Raw genomic sequence first — 19,890 nt, 5'->3', positions numbered from 1 at the left:
GCCTTCAAGTTGAAACAAAAGGATGATAAACAGCAATACAAAACCATTCCAAAGTATAAAACACTCTCATAAAGGTAAATATATGGACAAACATAGAATCCTACAGTATTGTAATGTAGGCATGTAAATCACATTCAAAGTTGGTATAGAACTTAAAGTACAAAAGCACAAAAAGTAATTACAAATCTATGTTACTGGATATACAATATAAAAGATACATTTTCTTTGACCACAGGAAATGTAAATTAACAAATCAATAGCATTAAAATATCTAGAAACATATGAAACGAATTGCCAGTCCAGGTTCGATGCACGATACTGGATGCTTGGGGCTGGTGCACTGAGATGACCCAGAGGGATGGTAAGGGGAGGGAGGAGGGAGGGGGGTTCAAGATGGGGAACACATGTATACCTGTGGCAGATTCATGTTGATGTATGGCAAAACCAATACAATATTGTAAAGTAATTAACCTCCAATTAAAATAAATAAATTTATATTAAAAAATAAAAAAATCTAGAAACAGCTCTAAGTATTGAGAATTTAAACAACATACTTAAAAAAATTGAGATATAATTGGCATATAGCATTATATTAGTTTCAGGTGTACAACTTAATAATTTGATGTTTGAATATATTGCAAAATGATCACTGTGGTAATCTAGTTAATATACATCACCATACACAATTGCAAAAATTTTTTGTGTTGTGAGAACTTTTATTTTATTTATTTATTACAGTTCTTTCTTTCTTTGTCTTTGGCTGCGCTGGTTCTTTGTTGTGGACTTTCTCTAGTTGTGGGGAGTAGGGGTTGCTCTTCATTGTGGTGCGTGGGCTTCTCCTTGTGGTGGCTTCTCTTGCTGGGGACCATGGGCTCTTAGTCACCCAGGCTTCAGTAGTTGCAGTGCGTGGGCTCAGTAGTTGTGACTTGTGGGCTCCAGAGCATAGGCTCAGTAGTCAGAGCACTCGTGCTTAGTTGCTCCACAGCATGTGTATCTCCCTGGACCAGGGATCAGACTGGTGTCCGTTGCATCGCAAGGCAGATTTTTAACCACTGGATCACCAGGGAGTGCCCAGGAGAATTTTTAATATCTACTCTCTTAGCAACTTTCAAGTATTCAATACAGTATTATTAATTACAGCAACATACTGTTCAACAACTGAAATGTAAAGGAAGAAATCACAAGGGAAATTAGAATATATAAAAATTTGTGTGATACAGCTAAAGCAGTGCTTAGAAGAAAATTTATATCTTTAAATGGCTATATAAAAAGTGAAAGTGTTAGTTTCTCAGTCATGTCTAACTCTTTGCAACTTCATGGACTGTAGCCTGACAGATTCCTCTGTCCATGGAATTCTCCAGGCAAGAATACTGGAGTGGGTAGCCGTTCTCTTCTCCAGGGGATCTTCCTGACCCAGGGATTGAACCTGAATCTCCTGCATTGCAGGCTGATTCTTTGCCACCTGAGCCACCATAGAAGGAACTTTATATTTTTAAATGGCTATATAGGAAAAGATAAATTTTTAAAATCAGTAATCTAAGCTTCCACCTTGAGAAGCTAGATAAAGAAGAGCAAGGTAATCTCAAAGAAACAGAACAAAGGAAATAATGGAATACAAAATGAAATAATGGAAAACAATGAAATACAAAAAGAACCAATAATACCAAAAAACAAATAAAACCAAATTACATCTTTGACAAACCAATAAAATTGATAAATATTCTTTTAGATGATTAAAAAACAGATTAAGCACAAATTATTAATATGAGGTGGCACTAGTGGTAAAGAATCTACCTGTAAATGCAGGAGACGCAAGAGACACAGATTTGATCCCTGGGTCAGGAAGATGCCCTGGAGTAGGAAGTGGCAACCCACTCCAGTATACTTGCCTGGAAACTTCCATGGACACAGGAGCCTGGTGGGCTATGGTCCATGGGACTGCAAAGAGTTGGACATGACTGAGCAACTGAGCACAAACACACATTGATGTGAAAGAAGAGATATCACTGCAGACCCTACAAATATTAACAGAGTAAAAAGACAGTATTATGAACAAACATGCCAATAAACTTGACAAATTAAATAGGCAAATTTTTTGAAAGATACCAATTACTAAAATTGGCACAAGAATTAATTTTGTTGTTCAGTTGCTCAGTCATGTCTGACTGTTTGTGACCCCATGGACTGCAGCATGTCCATTGAGTTGGTGATGCCATCCAACCATCTCATCCTCTGTCATCCCCTTCTCTTCCGCCCTCAATCACCAACTCAATGGACATGAGTTTGAGCAAGCTCTGGGAGAAGGTGAAGGAGAGGGAAGCCGGGCGTGCTGCAGTGAATTCTATAAAACTTTAAGAAACTCTCTCAGAAACTAGAGGAGGAGGGAACATTTTATAACTTGTTTTGTGGGACCAGAATAATCCTAACATCAAAACCCAATAGAGATATTATAAAAGAAAAAAATCACAGATCAATGAGATCTTGGATGGCCTCGGCCTGCAGCAGCTTAAAGCAGGGTTTTGGTTCTGGCCAGAGATTGAGGTCAGGTTGTAGCAGTGAGATAGCTGAAACCAAGCTCCTAGACTTGTGGTCAGTGACAAGGCCCTGGCCCTGCAGAAAAAAATTCCCACAAAGATGGAAAGTAGTGAAACAGGTAAAGTGCTTACTAGAAGGAAAAGAGTATAGTATGTGTGAATAGACACGCAGGTAGACCCAGAGAATCATGCCTTGTGGTAGCTTGAATCACTTTTGTGGGGCATTTCTGTTGAGTTTCCTTTGGCTATCATTTTGATTTGCCTGTATTTGGTATATTTCAGTATCCTCCCATATGTGCATGTGCGTCTCTCAACCAAGATGGCCTATGAGTAGCTTTGACCTCACTCCCACTTTGACCTCCAAGAAACTCTCTAGTTGAGAAGGTTTTCTTGACTTCAAGAGTGAGAAATATGTGGTTTCTTATTTTTTATCTGGTCAAGGTCCAGCCTCCTCTCTCAATTGTTTTTTTTTTTTAATTTAAATTTATTTATTTTAATTGGAGGCTAATTACTTTACAATATTGTATTGGTTCTGCCACACATCAACATGCATATGCCACGGGTGTACACGTGTTCCCCATCCTGAACCTCCCTCCTACCTCCCTCCCCATACCATCCCTCCGGGTCACCCCAGTGCACCAGCCCCAAGCATCCTGTATCGAACCTGGACTGGCGATTCGTTTCTTATATGATATTATACACGTTTCAATGCCATTCCCCCAAATCATCCAACCCTCTCCCTCTCCCACAGAGTCCGAAAGACTGTTTGATACATCCGTGTCTCTTTTGCTGTCTCGCATACAGGGTTATCATTACCATCTTTTTAAATTCTATATATATGCGTTAGTATACTGTATTGGTGTTCCTCTCTCAATTGTTCTGCTATTGATGTTTTGGAATTTCTGTCCATAGGGAATGAATTAAAATTACTCGCCCTGGGGCTGGGGGCAGATCTACCTCTTGCCTCAAATGTATATTGTGAACATAGACAAAAAAGTCCTTAACAGAATTTTAGCAAACTAATTCTAGCAATATTCAAATATGCTTATATGCTATGACCAACTGTGGTTTATTTCAGAAATGCAAGATTGGTTTAATACTCAACAATTAATTAATGTTATTCACCACATTAAAAAATGGAGGGGGAGGGAATTCCCTGATGGCCCAGTGGTTAGGACTGTGTGCATCCACTGCAAGGGGTCTGGATTTGATCCCTAATTGGGAAACTAGATTGTGTGAAATCACAAAAGATCTTGAATAACAAAAGCTATCCAGTGAAAGAACAAAGCTGGAGGTGTCACACTCCCTTACCTCAAACTACGTTACAAAGCTACAGTAATCAAAACAGTATGGTACTGGCATAAAAACATACAGTTTGATGGGACAGAATAGAGAACTCAAATATAAACCAATGCATACACAACTACTCTTTGAGAAGGGAGTCAAGATTACTCAATGGAGAAACAATAGTATCTTAATAAATGGTGCTGAGAAAACTGGATATTCACATGCAAAACAATGTGAATTGGACTATCTTATACCACTCACAAATATTAACTCAAAATAGACTAAAGAGTTAAATGTAAGACTTGAAATGATAAAAATTATAAAGGAAACTTATTTTAAAAATAGATTTCAGAATATAAACTGCATAGCTTATTAGAATAAAAAAATAATGTTGCTATAGCATCAGGTACACAATGGGATATTATTCAGCTTTAAAAAAGAAGAAATCCTGCCAGTCCAACAATATGGATGGAACTTGATTATGCTAAAGGAACTAAGTCAGAAAAAACACTCACTCCCCAAATTTTATTTGCTTTAAATAACTAATTCATTTAGGAATTTGTCTAAATTTGGGTTTTAATTCTAAGATCTAATTTTATTTTTCACCTAGTGATAACTTACCTTAATTATATGAGGAAGCAGAAAAAGGTGAGGATATTAATGGTAAGGTGTGTGTGTTAGTCGCTCAGTCTTGTCTGACTTTTTGCGACCCCATGGATGGTAGCTCACAAGGCTCCTCTGTCCATGGAATTCTCCAGGCAAGAATATTAGAGTGGGTTGCCATTCCCTTCTCCGGGGGATCTTCCCCACCCAGGGATCGAACATGGGTCTTCTGCATAGCAGGCAGATTCTTTACTGTCTTGGCCACCAGGGAAGCCCCTGTAAGGAGTAAGGAATAATGGTCAATATTATTGTGGCTCTCAGGGTGTTCCCTCCAAGTGGTGGCGGAGGTCTCTATCAATTACTAATCATCTACAGTGTCGGATGGCTGCTGCCAAATGTGTTTTGAAGAAGGTGCTTCTGATTCCTCAATCTCTGGAAGTCCTTCATAGGACTGGTTTGAGAAACTTTGATTTTTGCCATCAAAATTTTACCCTCAAAAGCATCCAAGGGAATGAGCATAGCTTCCTAGCGTATTTCTGAAAAATCCAGCATCTTGTAAATATCTCTTCACTTGCTTGAGCCAGATCTTGGCCTGCACAGAGAGCACCCTGTGTCTCCGGAGAGATTTTGGCAGGGGCTTTCCTTCATCAGCAATGCTCACGTCTTTCCATACACTTTCTCAATGCTGAGATTGTTGTTTGTTCTTCTTCTTTGATCCATCTCTAAGAACTGACATCTTTCTCTGAAAAGTTTGTAATTGTTTCCGAAAGATACCTATCTTCTTTATCAGACAACCCAGATATGCTATTTTATAAACATTTCTAAGGAAATAATGGTTCCTCTTGCCTGGGGTATATTTCTTTTCTTTTTTGCATTTAGTTGTGATTCCTTGCCTAGTATGCTGCTTCTTGGAAGGGCAGAGATACTACCAAATTACAGGCAAATAGGCTGCGGCCATAAACCTTGACTTGTCTGGAAGTGTTAGAAAGTCCCTGTGATTCATGACACATGGCCCATCATTTTATTCTATTACAGGTACTTTTAGACCACAGCCCTGGGAAGGAGACATTTTACACCAGGCACCTCTGTTGGAAAGACTATTCTTTAGGACTAGATTTTCTCATCTATCCCTCTTCCACATGGTTCAAGGTCATCCTCTCACTCCCAGCCATTTTTTCAATCATACTTGCTTCAGTTCAGTTCAGTCGCTCAGTCATGTCCGACTCTTTGCGACCCCATGAATCACAGCACGCCAGGCCTCCCTGTCCATTACCAATTCCTGGAGTTCACTTAGACTCACGTCCATCGAGTCAGTGATGCCATCCAGCCATCTCATCCTCTGTCGTCCCCTTCTCCTCCTGCTCCCAATCCCTCCCAGCATCAGAGGCTTTTCCAATGAGTCAACTCTCCGCATGAGGTGGCCAAAGTACTGGAGTTTCCGCTTTAGCATCATTCCTTCCAAAGAAATCCCAGGGCTGATCTCCTTTAGAGTGGACTGGTTGGATCTCCTTGCAGTCCATGCGACTCTCAAGAGTCTTCTCCAACACCACAGTTCAAAAGCATCAAGTCTTCAGCGCTCAACTTTCTTCACAGTCCAACTCTCACATCCATACATGACCACTGGAAAAACCATAGCCTTGAGCAGATGGACCTTTGTTGGCAAAGTAATGTCTCTGCTTTTGAATATGCTATCTAGGTTGGTCATAACTTTCCTTCCAAGGAGTAAGTGTCTTTTAATTTCATGGCTGCAGTCACCATCTGCAGTGATTTTGGAGCCCCCCAAAATAAAGTCTGACACTGTTTCCACTGTTTCCCCATCTATTTCCCATGAAGTGATGGGAACAGATGCCATGATCTTCGTTTTCTGACTGTTGAGCTTTAAGCCAACTTTTCCACTCTCCTCTTTCACTTTCATCAAGAGGCTTTTTAGTTCCTCTTCACTTTCTGCCATAAGGGTGGTGTCATCTGCATATCTGAGGTTATTGATATTTCTCCCAGCAATCTTAATTCCAGCTTGTGCTTCTTCCAACCCAGCGTTTCTCATGATGTACCCTGCATATAAGTTAAATAAGCAGGGTGACAATATACAGCCTTGACATACTCCTTTTCCTATTTCAAACCAGTCTGTTGTTACTTGCTTAGGGTGATAGAATTTCTATTCCTGTTCTCCATGTACTCTTAGAATTTCTATTCCTGTTCTCCATGTACTCTTCCAATGTCTCTGAATGGAATGGAGGAGAAATGCAGTGGAAGCACTTCTGATATTAGGACTTTCTGCTCATCTCTCTTGGAACACCAAGATCCTCTACACTCATTTCACTCATGGTGCTGATGCCAAAAACTTGATCTCTGGGCACTGAATTGAATCTTGGAGACAGAGTTTTGGGTGAAGTAGAAGATAATAGCTGTATTGCTTTTCAAAGCAAAGGGAGGACACAATGGGCTCATGCCCTTCAAAACTGTGTGTCCCAAGCTGGGAAGATTTGGTGAGGAATTTTTTTGCAATGATTCAAGGGCAGGGTTGTTGATAAGAGTAGGATGTGTTCAGGGCCTTCACTCCTTTAATCTGGCCTCAGGTAGTCTTCTCTGAAATGAATGCTAACATCTTCCATTTGTTGGAGGTTTTAATTCTGCAAAGAGCTCAAAGATGTTGTTATGTGTATCCCTTAAGGTGAAACTTGGGGCTTCCCTGGTGGCTCAGATGGTAAAGCGTCTGCCTGCAATGCTGGAGACCTGGGTTCAATCCCTGGGTTGGGAAGATCCCCTGGAGAAGGAAATGGCAACCCACTCCAGTACTCTTTCCTGGAAAATTCCATGGACAGAGGAGCCTTGTAGGCACAGTCCATGGGGTCGTGAAGAGTTTGACATGACTGAGCGACTTCACTTAAGGTGAAACTAGGACCCTGCCCCAAGGCTGTGCTGTTGTTTCTTGGCTGCTGCTTCCTGTCTCTGCATCTCCACTTTCCCTGATTGGCAGTTTTTTGAATCTGCCCTTTGGAATTCAGGTAAGGTCTTGGAGGCTGGAGTCTATTCCCTACAAAGAATAAATGGGGGACTTGAAAAGACTTCTGTTTTCAGAAGCCCCACAGGGTCCTGTTTAGTTTCAGTACTTCATATAGAGTTGTAGGATATAAAAGTTTAGAATACCTAAACTTTTAGGTATTCTTTGTTTGGAAGTCTTAAATTATTTACTTAGGATGGGTACCCACTGCAATATAAGAAATCAGGTTTTAGAGACTGAGGTAGAGAGAATGAGCCCTGGCATACAAGAAGCTAACAGCTATTGGTACCATAGCATGAAGCTTGATGCCAGCAATTTTTAGAACTAGTATCCTAAACTCTACATGCTCCAGGACACTGATCTTAAAGCTCAGGTTCAGAATCTTGTTTTATAGGCTCTAAATGTATATTGTGGGGCTTCCCTGGTGGCTCAGATGGTAAAGGGTCTGCCTGCAATGTGGGTGATCTGGGTTCAATCCCTGGCTTGGGAAGATCTCCTGGAGAAGGGAATGGCAACCCACTCCAGTACTCTTGCCTGGAAAATTCCATGGACAGAGGAGCCTTGTAAGCTACAGTCCATGGGATCACAAAGAGTCGGACACGACTGAGCAACTAAGCACAGCACAGTACAGTATACACCTGTGAAGTGAAGTGAAGTGAAGTGAAGTGAAGGTTCAATGCAGGGTCTCCTGAATTGCCGAAAGATTCTTTACCATCTGAGCCACCAGGGAAGCCCAAGAATACTGGAGTGGGTAGCCTATTCCTTCTCCAGGGGATCTTCCTATCCCAGAAATTGAACTGGAGTCTCCTGCATTTCACGTGGACTCTTCACCAGCTGAACTACCAGGTGTATACTACTCCAATATTAAAGTGCTTAAAGTCCAGTTTTCCCACCTTTCCCAAAAAGGTTGGGTCACTCTTTTTTAACCTTCTGTGGCCTACTCTGAGGCTGTCTACAAGTTTATATATTTATGAACACATTTATTGCAAGCTGTTAGTTTTAGATTTACAATGTGGTATCTGGCTATTTAGTGGTATTGGTGGTTGGGGATGGGGAAGCTGATAACATCTCAGAGGGTAGCTAGATACTGTCATACACACTTTTCAAGTTCTCCATTTTTGTGAAATAGAAAGTCTCTGGATCCAAGTTATATGTGATTCTCAGTCTCTGTGGTCATATTCTATTTCTATTCCTGACCACTCAACAAGGAACCAAGATATCAAGGGACACTTCTTTTGTTTCATGCCTGGGTTGAGTGGGCCAGTGTCAGCTCTGATCCTGGGACCATGACATACGATGATGTACAGTCCTTTCCCATATTCTGTATGTCTCTAAGGGGAAGGAGGAGTTGGCCATGGACCCTTTGTGCATTTTCTCATTTTCTGATTGCTTCACTTGTATTACCCCTGAGGCCCCCTTTGTTCCTGAAGTATGTTGGGCACATCTTGCTTCCTAGAACCAACACTACCAGAAACAACATAAATAAAGCCAAATGGGAAACAGGATCATGTTTGTAACACTGCTTGGGCAGGTAACAATACCTAGTATGGACTAGAGATTCTGGGGAGGAAAGGAAAAGTGGGGTGAAATTACTGAAGGAAGCTAGCAGGCTCAATGTTTCTTTGTTGGTTTTACTGGCCTCTCTCGTCATCCTCTTCCTGGATGTAAGGCTTGATGCCAGGGCCCCTGAGGCTTTTTCCACAAATAAAAGGAGGTGAGCAGTGTGGTGACCCCATTTCAGGATCTTGGGGGGTAACCAAAATGATGTCCTTTGTCTCTCTGCTCCTGGTAGGCATCCTATTCCATGCCACCCAGGCTGAACAATTAACAAAATGTGAGGTGTTCCGGGAGCTGAAAGACTTGAAGGACTACGGAGGTGTCAGTTTGCCTGAATGTGAGTTCCCTGCTATTTTGCTTTGTCCCATAATTCATCCTCTTCACTCTTTCCCTCCATTCTCTTCATCCTCTTTTTCCCCTCTACTTTTAATTTAATTATCGAACAATTCTCTTATTTGTTTACTCTTTTATTACATTTATTTATCTATCTCTCCTTTTTCCCATTGTCTGATCCTTTGGAACTCTTTTCGCCTTATCAAGATACTCTGTGGTCTGCCATATTTGGAGATTGGTTGGAGAGCCTTTTTCTGTCTGGGAATACAGGTCCTCATTTATGCTATACACGAACATCCTTGTGAAATCTCTTTTTCGTCTTTCTTTCAGGGGTCTGTACCACATTTCATACCAGTGGTTATGACACACAAGCCATAGTACAAAACAATGACAGCACAGAATATGGACTCTTCCAGATAAATAATAAAATTTGGTGCAAAGACGACCAGAACCCTCACTCAAGCAACATCTGTAACATCTCCTGTGATAGTGAGTAACTTCTTTTTACCCTGTTCCTGTGTTTTTCTGAAACCTACTCCTGGCATAACCTCCTTTTTTTTGGTGTGAAGCACACCTCTGGCTTCACTGCCTTGGACTCCAAATTAACTGTGGGACTTGATAATACCGAGTAAGAGGCTCTTAGAATTTTTCATTAACACCAAATCCCCAGTTTCTTAAAGTTCATGGGTAGGTGACCTGAGCTGTTTGGGGATCTTGATGTATAATACCCTGTATTTTCAGACTAAGTTGGTTGCTGAAGTTGATAATTCCTAAGGAGCTGCCCAAGAGAAGAGAAGGGAGTCCTTACCTAGGGATAGGCATTACTATATTAAATTTCTCACCCAGAAGGCAACAGGCATAAGCCTCTAGTTTAGAGAAATCCAGAGAAGAGGGAAATTCATTACCCTTCTGGGTAATACTTAGCTCTCTCATTTTTTCCACCTGTAACTCCTGCCAGAGTTCCTGGATGATGATCTTACTGATGACATTATGTGTGTCAAGAAGATTCTGGATAAAGTAGGAATTAACTACTGGTGAGTCACCTCTCTATTTTTTACTTAATCTTTCCCCTCTTTCTTCTCAGTCCTTTCGTCCCAGCACTATACTCCTTTCTCTCTATTTCCTGGTCTTTTAAGCTAGAATGTAATCTTAAAAACAAAAATCATCAAGCAGACTCCGGTTTCCAATTTTGAAGCTTCACTTACTTCACTCCCGTTAACAATTTTCTTACCTAGGGTTCCCTAATAGAGGGCTGAGATCCAGGATTTCCTTCACCAGGACTTGAACATCTAATTCTACTTGTTCAGTCCTACATCCTAAGACACGCCCTTTGTACCACTGCCCCACAATTTTCTTGGAGTTTTAAAAAATGGACCTTACTCCACCAAGTGGCTCAGTGTCTCTAGCCATGTGGCTAGGAAAGTCTGTCTGTAATTTTCACCCACAATCTTCCACTTCAGTCTTCCTGGGGATAAAGCTAGATGTAAATCTAACCAAGATCCTGTCAGTAATTTGCCTTGTCTCCTTCTTCATGATCAGGTTGGCCCATAAAGCACTCTGTTCTGAGAAGCTGGATCAGTGGCTCTGTGAGAAGTTGTGAACACCTGCTGTCTTTGCTGCTTCTGTCCTCTTTCTGTTCCTGGAACTCCTCTGCCCCATGGCTACCTCGTTTTGCTTCTTTGTAGCCCCTTGAAGCTAACTCGTCTCTGAGCCCTGGGCCCTGTAGTGGCAATGGACATGTAAGGACTAATCTCCAGGGATGCATGAATGGCGCTCTGGACTTTTGACCCTTGCTCAATGTCCCTGATGGCACTTTTAATGCAACAGTGCATATTCCACTTCTGTCCTGAATAAAAAGCCTGATTTTGAGTGGCTGGCTGTATTTTCTTCCTGGTAGGAGAGGGAGGAAATAGGGTGAGTAGTTGGCCATGGGTCACAGACACCTTTATCTCTACTAAGGAGGAGAGAGAGACTGAACTTATAACAACTCAAAGATGGAGATTACTTTCTGTATTAATTCAATTCAACAGAGTTTTATTGATCACCTAGCATAATTCAAAGAACTATGGAGGGGATCTAAAGTTGACTAAAAGCATCTCTTACCTAAACTGCTGCTAAGTCGCTTCAGTAGTGTCTGACTCTGTGTGACCCCATAGACGGCAGCCCACAAGGTTCCCATGTCCCTGGGATTCTCCAGGCAAGAACAATGGAGTGGGTTGCCATTTCCTTCTCCAGTGCATGAAAGTGAAAAGTGAAAGTGAAGTCGCTCAGTCGTGTCTGACTCAGTGACCCCATGGACTGCAGCCCACCAGGCTCCTCCGCCCATGGGGTTTTCCAGGCACGAGTACTGGAGTGGGGTGCCATTGCCTTCTCCGCTTACCTAAACTAGTATACTACAAACATTAATAAATAGTTATAATACAAGATTCAATGGACATGGGCTTGGGCAAACACTGGGAGATGGTGGGGGACAGGGAGTCCTGGTGGGCTGCAGTCCATGGGGTCACAAAGACTCAGACATGACATAGTGACTGAGCAGCAACAACAGCAACATAATACAAGATATAGTGTCATAAGTATTATTAGAGAGGTTAGAAAACTGTCAATATCTTCTAATTCCCTCTTCTTACCTCTATACCCACTGGGCCTTTTGGCATTCAGACTATATTTGTCTTGTCTCAGAGACTAGCAGCTCCCAAATGAAGCTGCCATAATCTGTTTAGGGACATATAGGCCCTGTCGAGCAGTGAACAGGATATCCCTCTCTTACACTTATGAAAACAAACTCTCGGGAAATAACTTGGTATTCATCATATGATTTTAGTCTGAATTTGAACACAATGTGACACATCTCCCAGGGGTACTGTATGCTATTCCTTCCCTAATTATGGGACAAAATGCTTTCCCCCAAGTCTACAAGGTTTTAGAATAATTGCTATTCACAGTTCTATGTGGGAGGGCAGGATTGAATGACCATTCCACCAACCAAACGCACACATCTCCTTATTATATGCTTCGGTTACAGTCTCAGGAAGGCATCACTTCAGTTCAGTTCAGTCACTCAGTCGTGTCCAACTCTTTGCAACCCCATGAACCTTAGCACGCAAGGCCTACCTGCCCATCACCAACTCCTGGAGTTCACCCAAACTCATGTCGATTGAGTCAGTGATGCCATCCAACCATCTCACTCTCTATTGTCCCCTTCTCCTCCTGCCCTCAATCTTTCCCAGCATCAGGGTCTTTTCAAATGAGTCAGCTCTTCATATCAGGTGGCCAAAGTACTGGAGTTTCAGCTTCAACATCAGTCCTTCTAATGAACACCCAGGACTGATCTCCTTTAGGATGGACTGGTTGGATCTCCTTGTAGTCCAAGGGACTCTCAAGAGTCTTCTCCAACACCACAGTTCAAAAACATCAATTCTTCAGTGCTCAGCTTTCTTTATAGTCCAACTCTCACATCCATACATGACTACTGGAAAAACCATAGCCTTGACTAGATGAACCTTTGTTGGCAAAGTAATGTCTCTGTTTTTGAATATGCTATCTAGGTTGGTCATAACTTTCCTTCCAAGGAGTAAGCAACTTTTAATTTCATGGCTGCAATCACCATCCGCAGTGATTTTGAGCCCTCAAAAGTAAAATCTCTCACTGTTTCCATTGTTTCCCCATCTATTTGCCATGAAGTGATGGGACTGGATGCCATGATCTTCGTTTTCTGAATGTTGAGCTTTAAGCCAACTTTTTCACTCTCCTCTTTCACTTCCATCAAGAGGTTCTTTAGTTCCTCTTCACTTTCTGCCATAAGGGTGGTGTCATCTGCATATCTGAGGTTATTGATATTTCTCCCAGCAACCTTGACTCCAGCCTGTGCTTCTTTCAGCCCAGCGTTTCTCATGATGTACTCTGCATAGAAGTTAAATAAGCAGTATACAGCCACAATACACACAATATACATCCTTGATGCACTCCTTTTCCTATTTGGAACAAGTCAACTATTACATGTCCAGTTCTAACTGTTGCTTCCTGACCCGCATATAGGTTTCTCAAGAGGCAGGTCAGGTGCTCTGGTATTCCCATCTCTTTCAGAATTTTCCACAGTTTATTGTGATCCACACAGTCAAAAGCTTTGGCATAGTCAATAAAGCAGAAATAGATGTTTTTCTGGAACTCTCTTGCTTTTTTGATGATCCAGCAGATGTTGGAAATTTGATCTCTGGTTCCTCTGCCTTTTCTAAAACCAGCTTGAACATCTGGAAGTTCATGGTTCATGTATTGCTGAAGCCTGGCTTGGAGAATTTTGAGCATTACTTTACTAGCATGTGAGATGAGTGCAATTGTGCTGTAGTTTGAGCATTCTTTGGCATTGCCTTTCTTTGGGACTGGAATAAAAACTGACCTTTTCCAGTCCTGTGGCCATTGCTGAGTTTTCCAAATTTGCTGGCATAGTGAGTGCAGCACTTTCACAGCATCATCTTTCAGGATTTGAAATAGCTCAACTGGAATTCCATCACCTCCACTAGCTTTGTTCATAGTGATGCTTCCTAAGGCCCACTTGACTTCACATTCCAGGATGTCTGGCTCTAGGTCAGTGATCATACCATCGTGATTATCTGGGTTGTAAAGAGCTTTTTTGTACAGTTCTTCTGTGTATTCTTGCCACCTCTTCTTAATATCCTCTGCTTCTGTTAGGGCCAAACCATTTCTGTCCTTTATTGCGCCCATATTTGCATGAAATGTTCCCTTGGTATCTCTAATTTTCTTGAAGAGATCTCTAGTCTTTCCCATTCTATTGTTTTTCTCTATTTCTTTGCACTGATCACTGAGGAAGGCTTTCTTGTCTCTCCTTGCTCTTCTTTGGAACTCTGAATTCAGATGCTTATGTCTTTCCTTTTCTGCTTTGCTTTTCATGTCTCTTCTTTTCACAGCTATTTGTAAGGCTTCCACAGACAGCCATTTTGCCTTTTTGCATTTCTTATTCTTGGGAATGGTCTTGATCCCTGTCTCCTGTACAGTGTCATGAACCTCTGTTCATAGTTCATCAGGCACTCTGTCTGTCAGATCTAGTCCCTTAAATCTATTTCTCACTTCCACTGTATAATCATAAGGGATTTGATTTAGGTCATACCTGAATGGTCTAGTGGTTTCCCCCACTCTCTTCAATTTAAGTCTGAATTGGCAGTAAGGAGTTCATGATCTGAGCCACAGTCAGCTTGCAGTCTTGTTTTTGCTGACTGTATAGAGCTTCTCCATCGCTGGCTGCAAAGAGTATAATCAATCTGATTTCAGTGTTGGCCATCTGGTGATGTCCATGTGTAGAGTCTTCTCTTGTGTTGTTGGAAGAGGGTGTTTGCTATGACCAGTGCATTCTCTTCGCAAAACTCTATTATCCTTTGCCCTGCTTCATTCTGTACTCCAATGCCAAATTTGCCTTTTACTCCCGGTGTTTCTTGACTTCCTACTTTTGCATTCCAGTCCCCTATAATGAAAAGGCATCTTTTTGGGGTGTTAATTCTAAAAGGTCTTGTAGGTCTTCATAAAACCATTCAACCTCAGCTTCTTCAGCCTTATTGGTTGGGGCACAGGCTTGGATTACCATGATATTGAATGGTTTGCCTTGGAAATGAACAGAGATCATTCTGTTGTTTTTGAGATTGCATCCAAGTACTGCATTTTGGACTCTTTTGTTGACTATGATGGCTACTCCATTTCTTCTAAGGGATTCCTGCCCACAGTAGTAGATATAATGGTCATCTGAGTTAAATTTGTCTGGAAAAGGTGAAGGACCAGCTCCATCAGATGGGCAGACCAGAAATTTAACTAAAGTTGGGACTGTTTCATTTAGTTCCATATCCCTGGCCTTCATCCTGTAGAGAAATATTTTCATCTTGGAAATCTCACTTGTGAGTGTACCGTATATGAGGCCATGATTTTCAGAGGGCTTTGCCAAAGGAAATTGACAGTTGCAGAGAGGATCTTAGCCTAGGCTCAACAGATTGAGAATAGATAGAAACCAGGGAGCCCGCGTGGTCTTGACTGCTGCAGGCTTGTCAGCCTTTGAGTAGAGCAACTGCTATTGTTCTCTTTTTGAGAACTGTCTTTGGAGCTGAATGAGAGACGAGGCGGCAGCCGAGCCATTTTTTCTGCATTCTCCAACTACTTCTTCCTCTAGGCCTGGAACAAGTCTTTTTTTCCCCCAATTTTAGACTTTTTATTTTGTATTCAGGTATAGCTGATTAGCAACGTTGTGGTAGTTTCAGGTGAGCAGCGAAGGGACTCAGCTATACATATATATGCATCCATTTTCCCCCAAACCCCGCTTCCATCCAGGCTGGCACATAACACTGAGTACAGTTCCATGTGCTATATCACAGCTCCTTGTTGGTCATCCATTTTGAATATAGCAGTGTGTACATGACCTCCCCAAACTCCCTAACTATCCCTTCCCCCTGAGCAACTGTAAGTTTGTTTTCTAAGTCTATGAATCTCTTTCTGATTTGTATAATCTATTTTTAGATTCCACATATAATGGATGTCATATGATATTTCTCTTTGTCTGACTTACTTCACTCAGTATGACACTCTCTAGGTCCATCCATGTTATTGCAAACAGCATTGTTTCATTCTATTTAATGCCTGAGTAATATTCCGTTCTATATATGTACCACATCTTCTTTATCCATTCCTCTGATGGGGGACGTCTATGTTGGCTCCATGCCATTGCAAACAGTGCTGCAGTAAACACCGGAGTGCATGCATCTTTTTGGATGATGTTTTTCTCATGGTATATGCCCAGGAGTGGGATTGCAGGGTCATATGGTAGCTCTATTTTTAGTTTTTTTTTAAATTTATTATTATTATTTTTACTTTACAATATTGTATTGGTTTTGCCATACATCAACATGCATCTGCCACGGGTGTACACGTGTTCCCCATCCTGAACCCCCTTCCCACCTCCCTCCCCATACCATCCCTCTGGGTCATCCCAGTGCACCAGCCCCAAGCTTCCTGTATCCTGCATCGAACCTGGACTGGTGATTCATTTCTTATATGATATTATACATGTTTTAATGCCATTCTCCCAAATCATCGCCCCCTCCCCCCCTCCCACAGAGTCCAAAAGACTGTTCTATACATCTGTGTCTCTTTTGCTGTCTTGCATACAGGGTTGTTGTTACCATCTTTCTAAATTCCATATATATGCATTAGTATACTGTATTGGTGTTTTAGGAACCTCCATATTGTGTTTCCTAGTGGCTGTACTGATTTATATTCCTACCAACAGTGTAGGAGGTTTCCCTTTTCTCTCCACTGTCTCCAGCATTTGTTGTTTGTGGATTTTTTGGTGATAGCCATTTCGACCAGTGTGAGGTGATATGTCATTGTAGTTTTAATTTGCATTTCTCTACTAACTAGTGACACTGAACATCTTTTCACATACCCATTGGCCACCTGTATGTCCTCTTTGGAGAAATGTCAATTCAGGTCTTCTGCCCATAACAAGCTGGAATCAAGATTGCCAGGAGAAATATCAATAACCTCAGATATGCAGATGACACCACCCTTATGGCAGAAAGTGAAGAGGAACTCAAAAGCCTCTTGATGAAAGTGAAAGTGGAGAGTGAAAAAGTTGGCTTAAAGCTCAACATTCAGAAAACCAAGATCATGGCATCCGGTCCCATCATTTCATGGGAAATAGATGGGGTAACAGTGGAAACAGTGTCAGACTTTATTTTTCTGGGCTTCAAAATCACTGCAGATGGTGACTGCAGCCATGAAATTAAAAGACACTTACTCCTTGGAAGGAAAGTTATGACCAACCTAGATAGCATATTCAAAAGCAGAGACATTACTTTGCCAACAAAGGTTCATCTAGTCAAGGCTATGGTTTTTCCTGTGGTCATGTATGGATGTGAGAGTTGGACTGTAAAGAAAGCTGAGAGCCGAAGAATTGATGTTTTTGAACTGTGGTGTTGGAGAAGACTCTTGAGAGTCCCTTGGACTGCAAGGAGATCCAACCAGTCCATTCTGAAGGAGATCAGGCCTGGGATTTCTTTGGAAGGACTGATGCTAAAGCTGAAACTCCAGTACTTTGGGCACCTCATGCGAAGAGTTGACTCATTGGAAAAGACCCTGATGCTTGGAGGGATTGGGGGCAGGAGGAGAAGGGGACAACAGAGGATGAGATGGCTGGATGGCATCACTGACTCGATGGAAGTGAGTCTGGGTGAACTCCGGGAGTTGGTGATGGACAGGGAGGCCTGGTGTGCTGCGATTCATGGGGTCGCAAAGAGTCGGACACGACTGAGCGACTGAACTGAACTGAACTGAAGCATCATAAGCTGTTTGTACATTTTAGAAACTCATCCCTTATTAGTCACATCATTTGCAAATATTTTCTCCCAGTCTGTGGGTTGTCTTTTTGTTTTGTTTTTTGTTTTCTTTGCTGTGCAAAACCTTTTGAGTTTAAGTAGGTCCCATTTGTATATTTTTGTTGTTATTTCTGTTATTCTAGGAGATGGATCAAAAAAGCTCTTGCTGTGATTTATGTCAGAGAGTGTTCTGCCTGTGTTTTCCTCCAAGAGTTTAATTGTGTCTGGTCTCACCTTTAGCTCTTTAATCCATTTTGAGCTTATTTTTGTGTATGGAGTTAAGGAATAATTTAATTTTTTTTTTTTTACATGTGGCTGTCCAGTTTCCCCAGCACCATTTGTTGAAGAGACTGTCTTTCTAACATTGTGTAGTCTTGCCTCCGCTGTCATAGATTAATTGGCCATAGGTTGCATGGGCTTATTTCTGGGTTTTCTACCCTGTGGAACAGATCTTGAAGCAGACAGAGATCTGAAGTGATCTGGGCTCAGGTGGGTGGTAGTTTTTATGCTCAGCTTTTTTTTCTTATACTCAGGGCAGGGTGGCCAGACTGCACACAATTCAGTGAGCTCTGTGAGGGTGACCCAGGTTGGCGTCCCAAAATATGGACTTTTTTCTCCCTTTCTGTCCTGATCTCTCCTCCATGCTACTTTTCTCTGACATCTATATTGTCATGAAGGCAGGAATTTTACTGGACAAAATTAAATGATTTTTTCATATATTCCTTCTCTCACTCCCTTCAATCTCATTCATTCTTTTTTATTTTGCACACTAATTGAGAGTCAATTAAGTGATAGGATCTACTAGACACTGGGGATACAGAATCTGGGCTTTGCTGTCAAGACTTACACTTTATTTTAAAATTTTATTTATTTATTTAGGTGAACGTGTTTATTTTAAACTTCAACTTCAGTGTATATTAACTTTCTGAATATTAGTTCCTTGTTTAAAATGGATGTGATGAGCCAGAACTCAATAAGACCTTTTAAGTCCTGTGTTTCTGTGTGATTGCTAAATATCACAGCTCTGTCTTCTATTTTCCAAGACTTACACTTTATTTTTATTTTTTTAGGTTTCCCATTTTTTTATTATTATAGATAATAATCCTATGACTAGCCTTGAAATGCATACATTTTTATGCGTTTGTCATCTGTTCCTTATGACAGATCCTTCTCCCCTAAATACTCCTAGCATGAGTTATATGACTAACATGTAATGTGCCCATTTATTTATTTATTTTTTTAACTTTTTAAAAAAAATTTTATTTTATTTTTAAACTTTACATAATTGTATTAGTTTTGCTAAATATCAAAATGAATCCACCACAGGTCTACATGTGTTCCCCATCCTGAACCCTCCTCCCTCCTCCCTCCCCATACCATCCCTCTGTGTCGTCCCAGTGCTGTTTCCTAGGATCATGTAAGAGACAGGACTGCTCAGACAGATCCACCATTCATTCCATCACTCACTCCATAATCAACAAATAGTTACTGAGCATTTGCTATTTGCTATGTTCTACTTTAGGTTTTTTTTTTTTTTTTTTTTACTATGAAATTTTTTTTTTAAATTTTATTTTATTTTTAAACTTTACATAACTGTATTAGTTTTGCCAAATATCAAAATGAATCCGCCACAGGTATACATGTGTTCCCCATCCTGAACCCTCCTCCCTCCTCCCTCCCCATTCCATCCCTCTGGGTCGTCCCAGTGCACCAGCCCCAAGCATCCAGTATCGTGCATCGAACCTGGACTACTTTAGGTTTTGATAGTTAAGGACAAAGACAGGAGGAGATATACTGATTTTCATTTCTTTCCAAGTTACTCTGGACCTCTAGATTTTGTCAGGCAGTATTTGGTATGGGAACACAGGAGGAGCTGGGTCTCAGTACTAAGATGGGACTCTTCCAGAATGAAGTGGTAAATTTGCTAGTGGTCAGATTTCTACTTTGTGCATAGACAAAAGTAAACGATTGAGGGAGAGGCAAAAGGGGAAGGTCAAAAGGGTAAGCAATGAAAAGGAAAAGCAATAGTTGTGGAAATGGCTGGTAGAGCTGTGAAGATATTCTTTATTTCCCCACCCACCCCCAGATTATTGGAGAGACAGCTGACATACATTACTGCATAAATCTGTATAAGTGCAAGGTGTAGAGCAGGATGGTTGGATATACATATATAAATGAATATTGCAATAGGTTCAGTCAATATTAT

The 19,890-nt window shown here is 41.2% G+C and overlaps 1 protein-coding gene across 1 annotated transcript; it reads left to right on the top strand.

Annotated features, from left to right (window-relative positions):
* Nucleotides 1-9,186: 9,186 nt before the first annotated feature.
* Nucleotides 9,187-11,021, top strand: LALBA (lactalbumin alpha). The gene is made up of 4 exons (XM_055566327.1): nucleotides 9,187-9,319; nucleotides 9,646-9,804; nucleotides 10,274-10,349; nucleotides 10,855-11,021. Exons 1-4 carry the CDS (start codon nucleotides 9,187-9,189, stop codon nucleotides 10,913-10,915), a joined length of 429 nt encoding a protein of 142 aa, XP_055422302.1. The 3' UTR covers nucleotides 10,916-11,021.
* Nucleotides 11,022-19,890: the final 8,869 nt, after the last annotated feature.

The sequence above is a fragment of the Bubalus kerabau genome, chromosome 1, assembly GCF_029407905.1.
Source record: "Bubalus kerabau isolate K-KA32 ecotype Philippines breed swamp buffalo chromosome 1, PCC_UOA_SB_1v2, whole genome shotgun sequence".
Lineage (NCBI taxonomy): Eukaryota > Metazoa > Chordata > Mammalia > Artiodactyla > Bovidae > Bubalus > Bubalus kerabau.
Note: the sequence above shows the minus strand (reverse complement) of the source record. Positions and strands in the feature narration are given on the sequence as shown.

Excerpts from the sequence above, each read along its gene's own strand:
- LALBA (XM_055566327.1), top strand. The coding sequence starts at position 9,187 with ATGATGTCCTTTGTCTCTCTGCTCCTGGTAGGCATCCTATTCCATGCC. Across the intron at positions 9,320-9,645 it reads AGGTGTCAGTTTGCCTGAAT|GGGTCTGTACCACATTTCAT; the intron begins GTGAGTTCCCTG and ends TCTTTCTTTCAG. Across the intron at positions 9,805-10,273 it reads CTGTAACATCTCCTGTGATA|AGTTCCTGGATGATGATCTT; the intron begins GTGAGTAACTTC and ends AACTCCTGCCAG.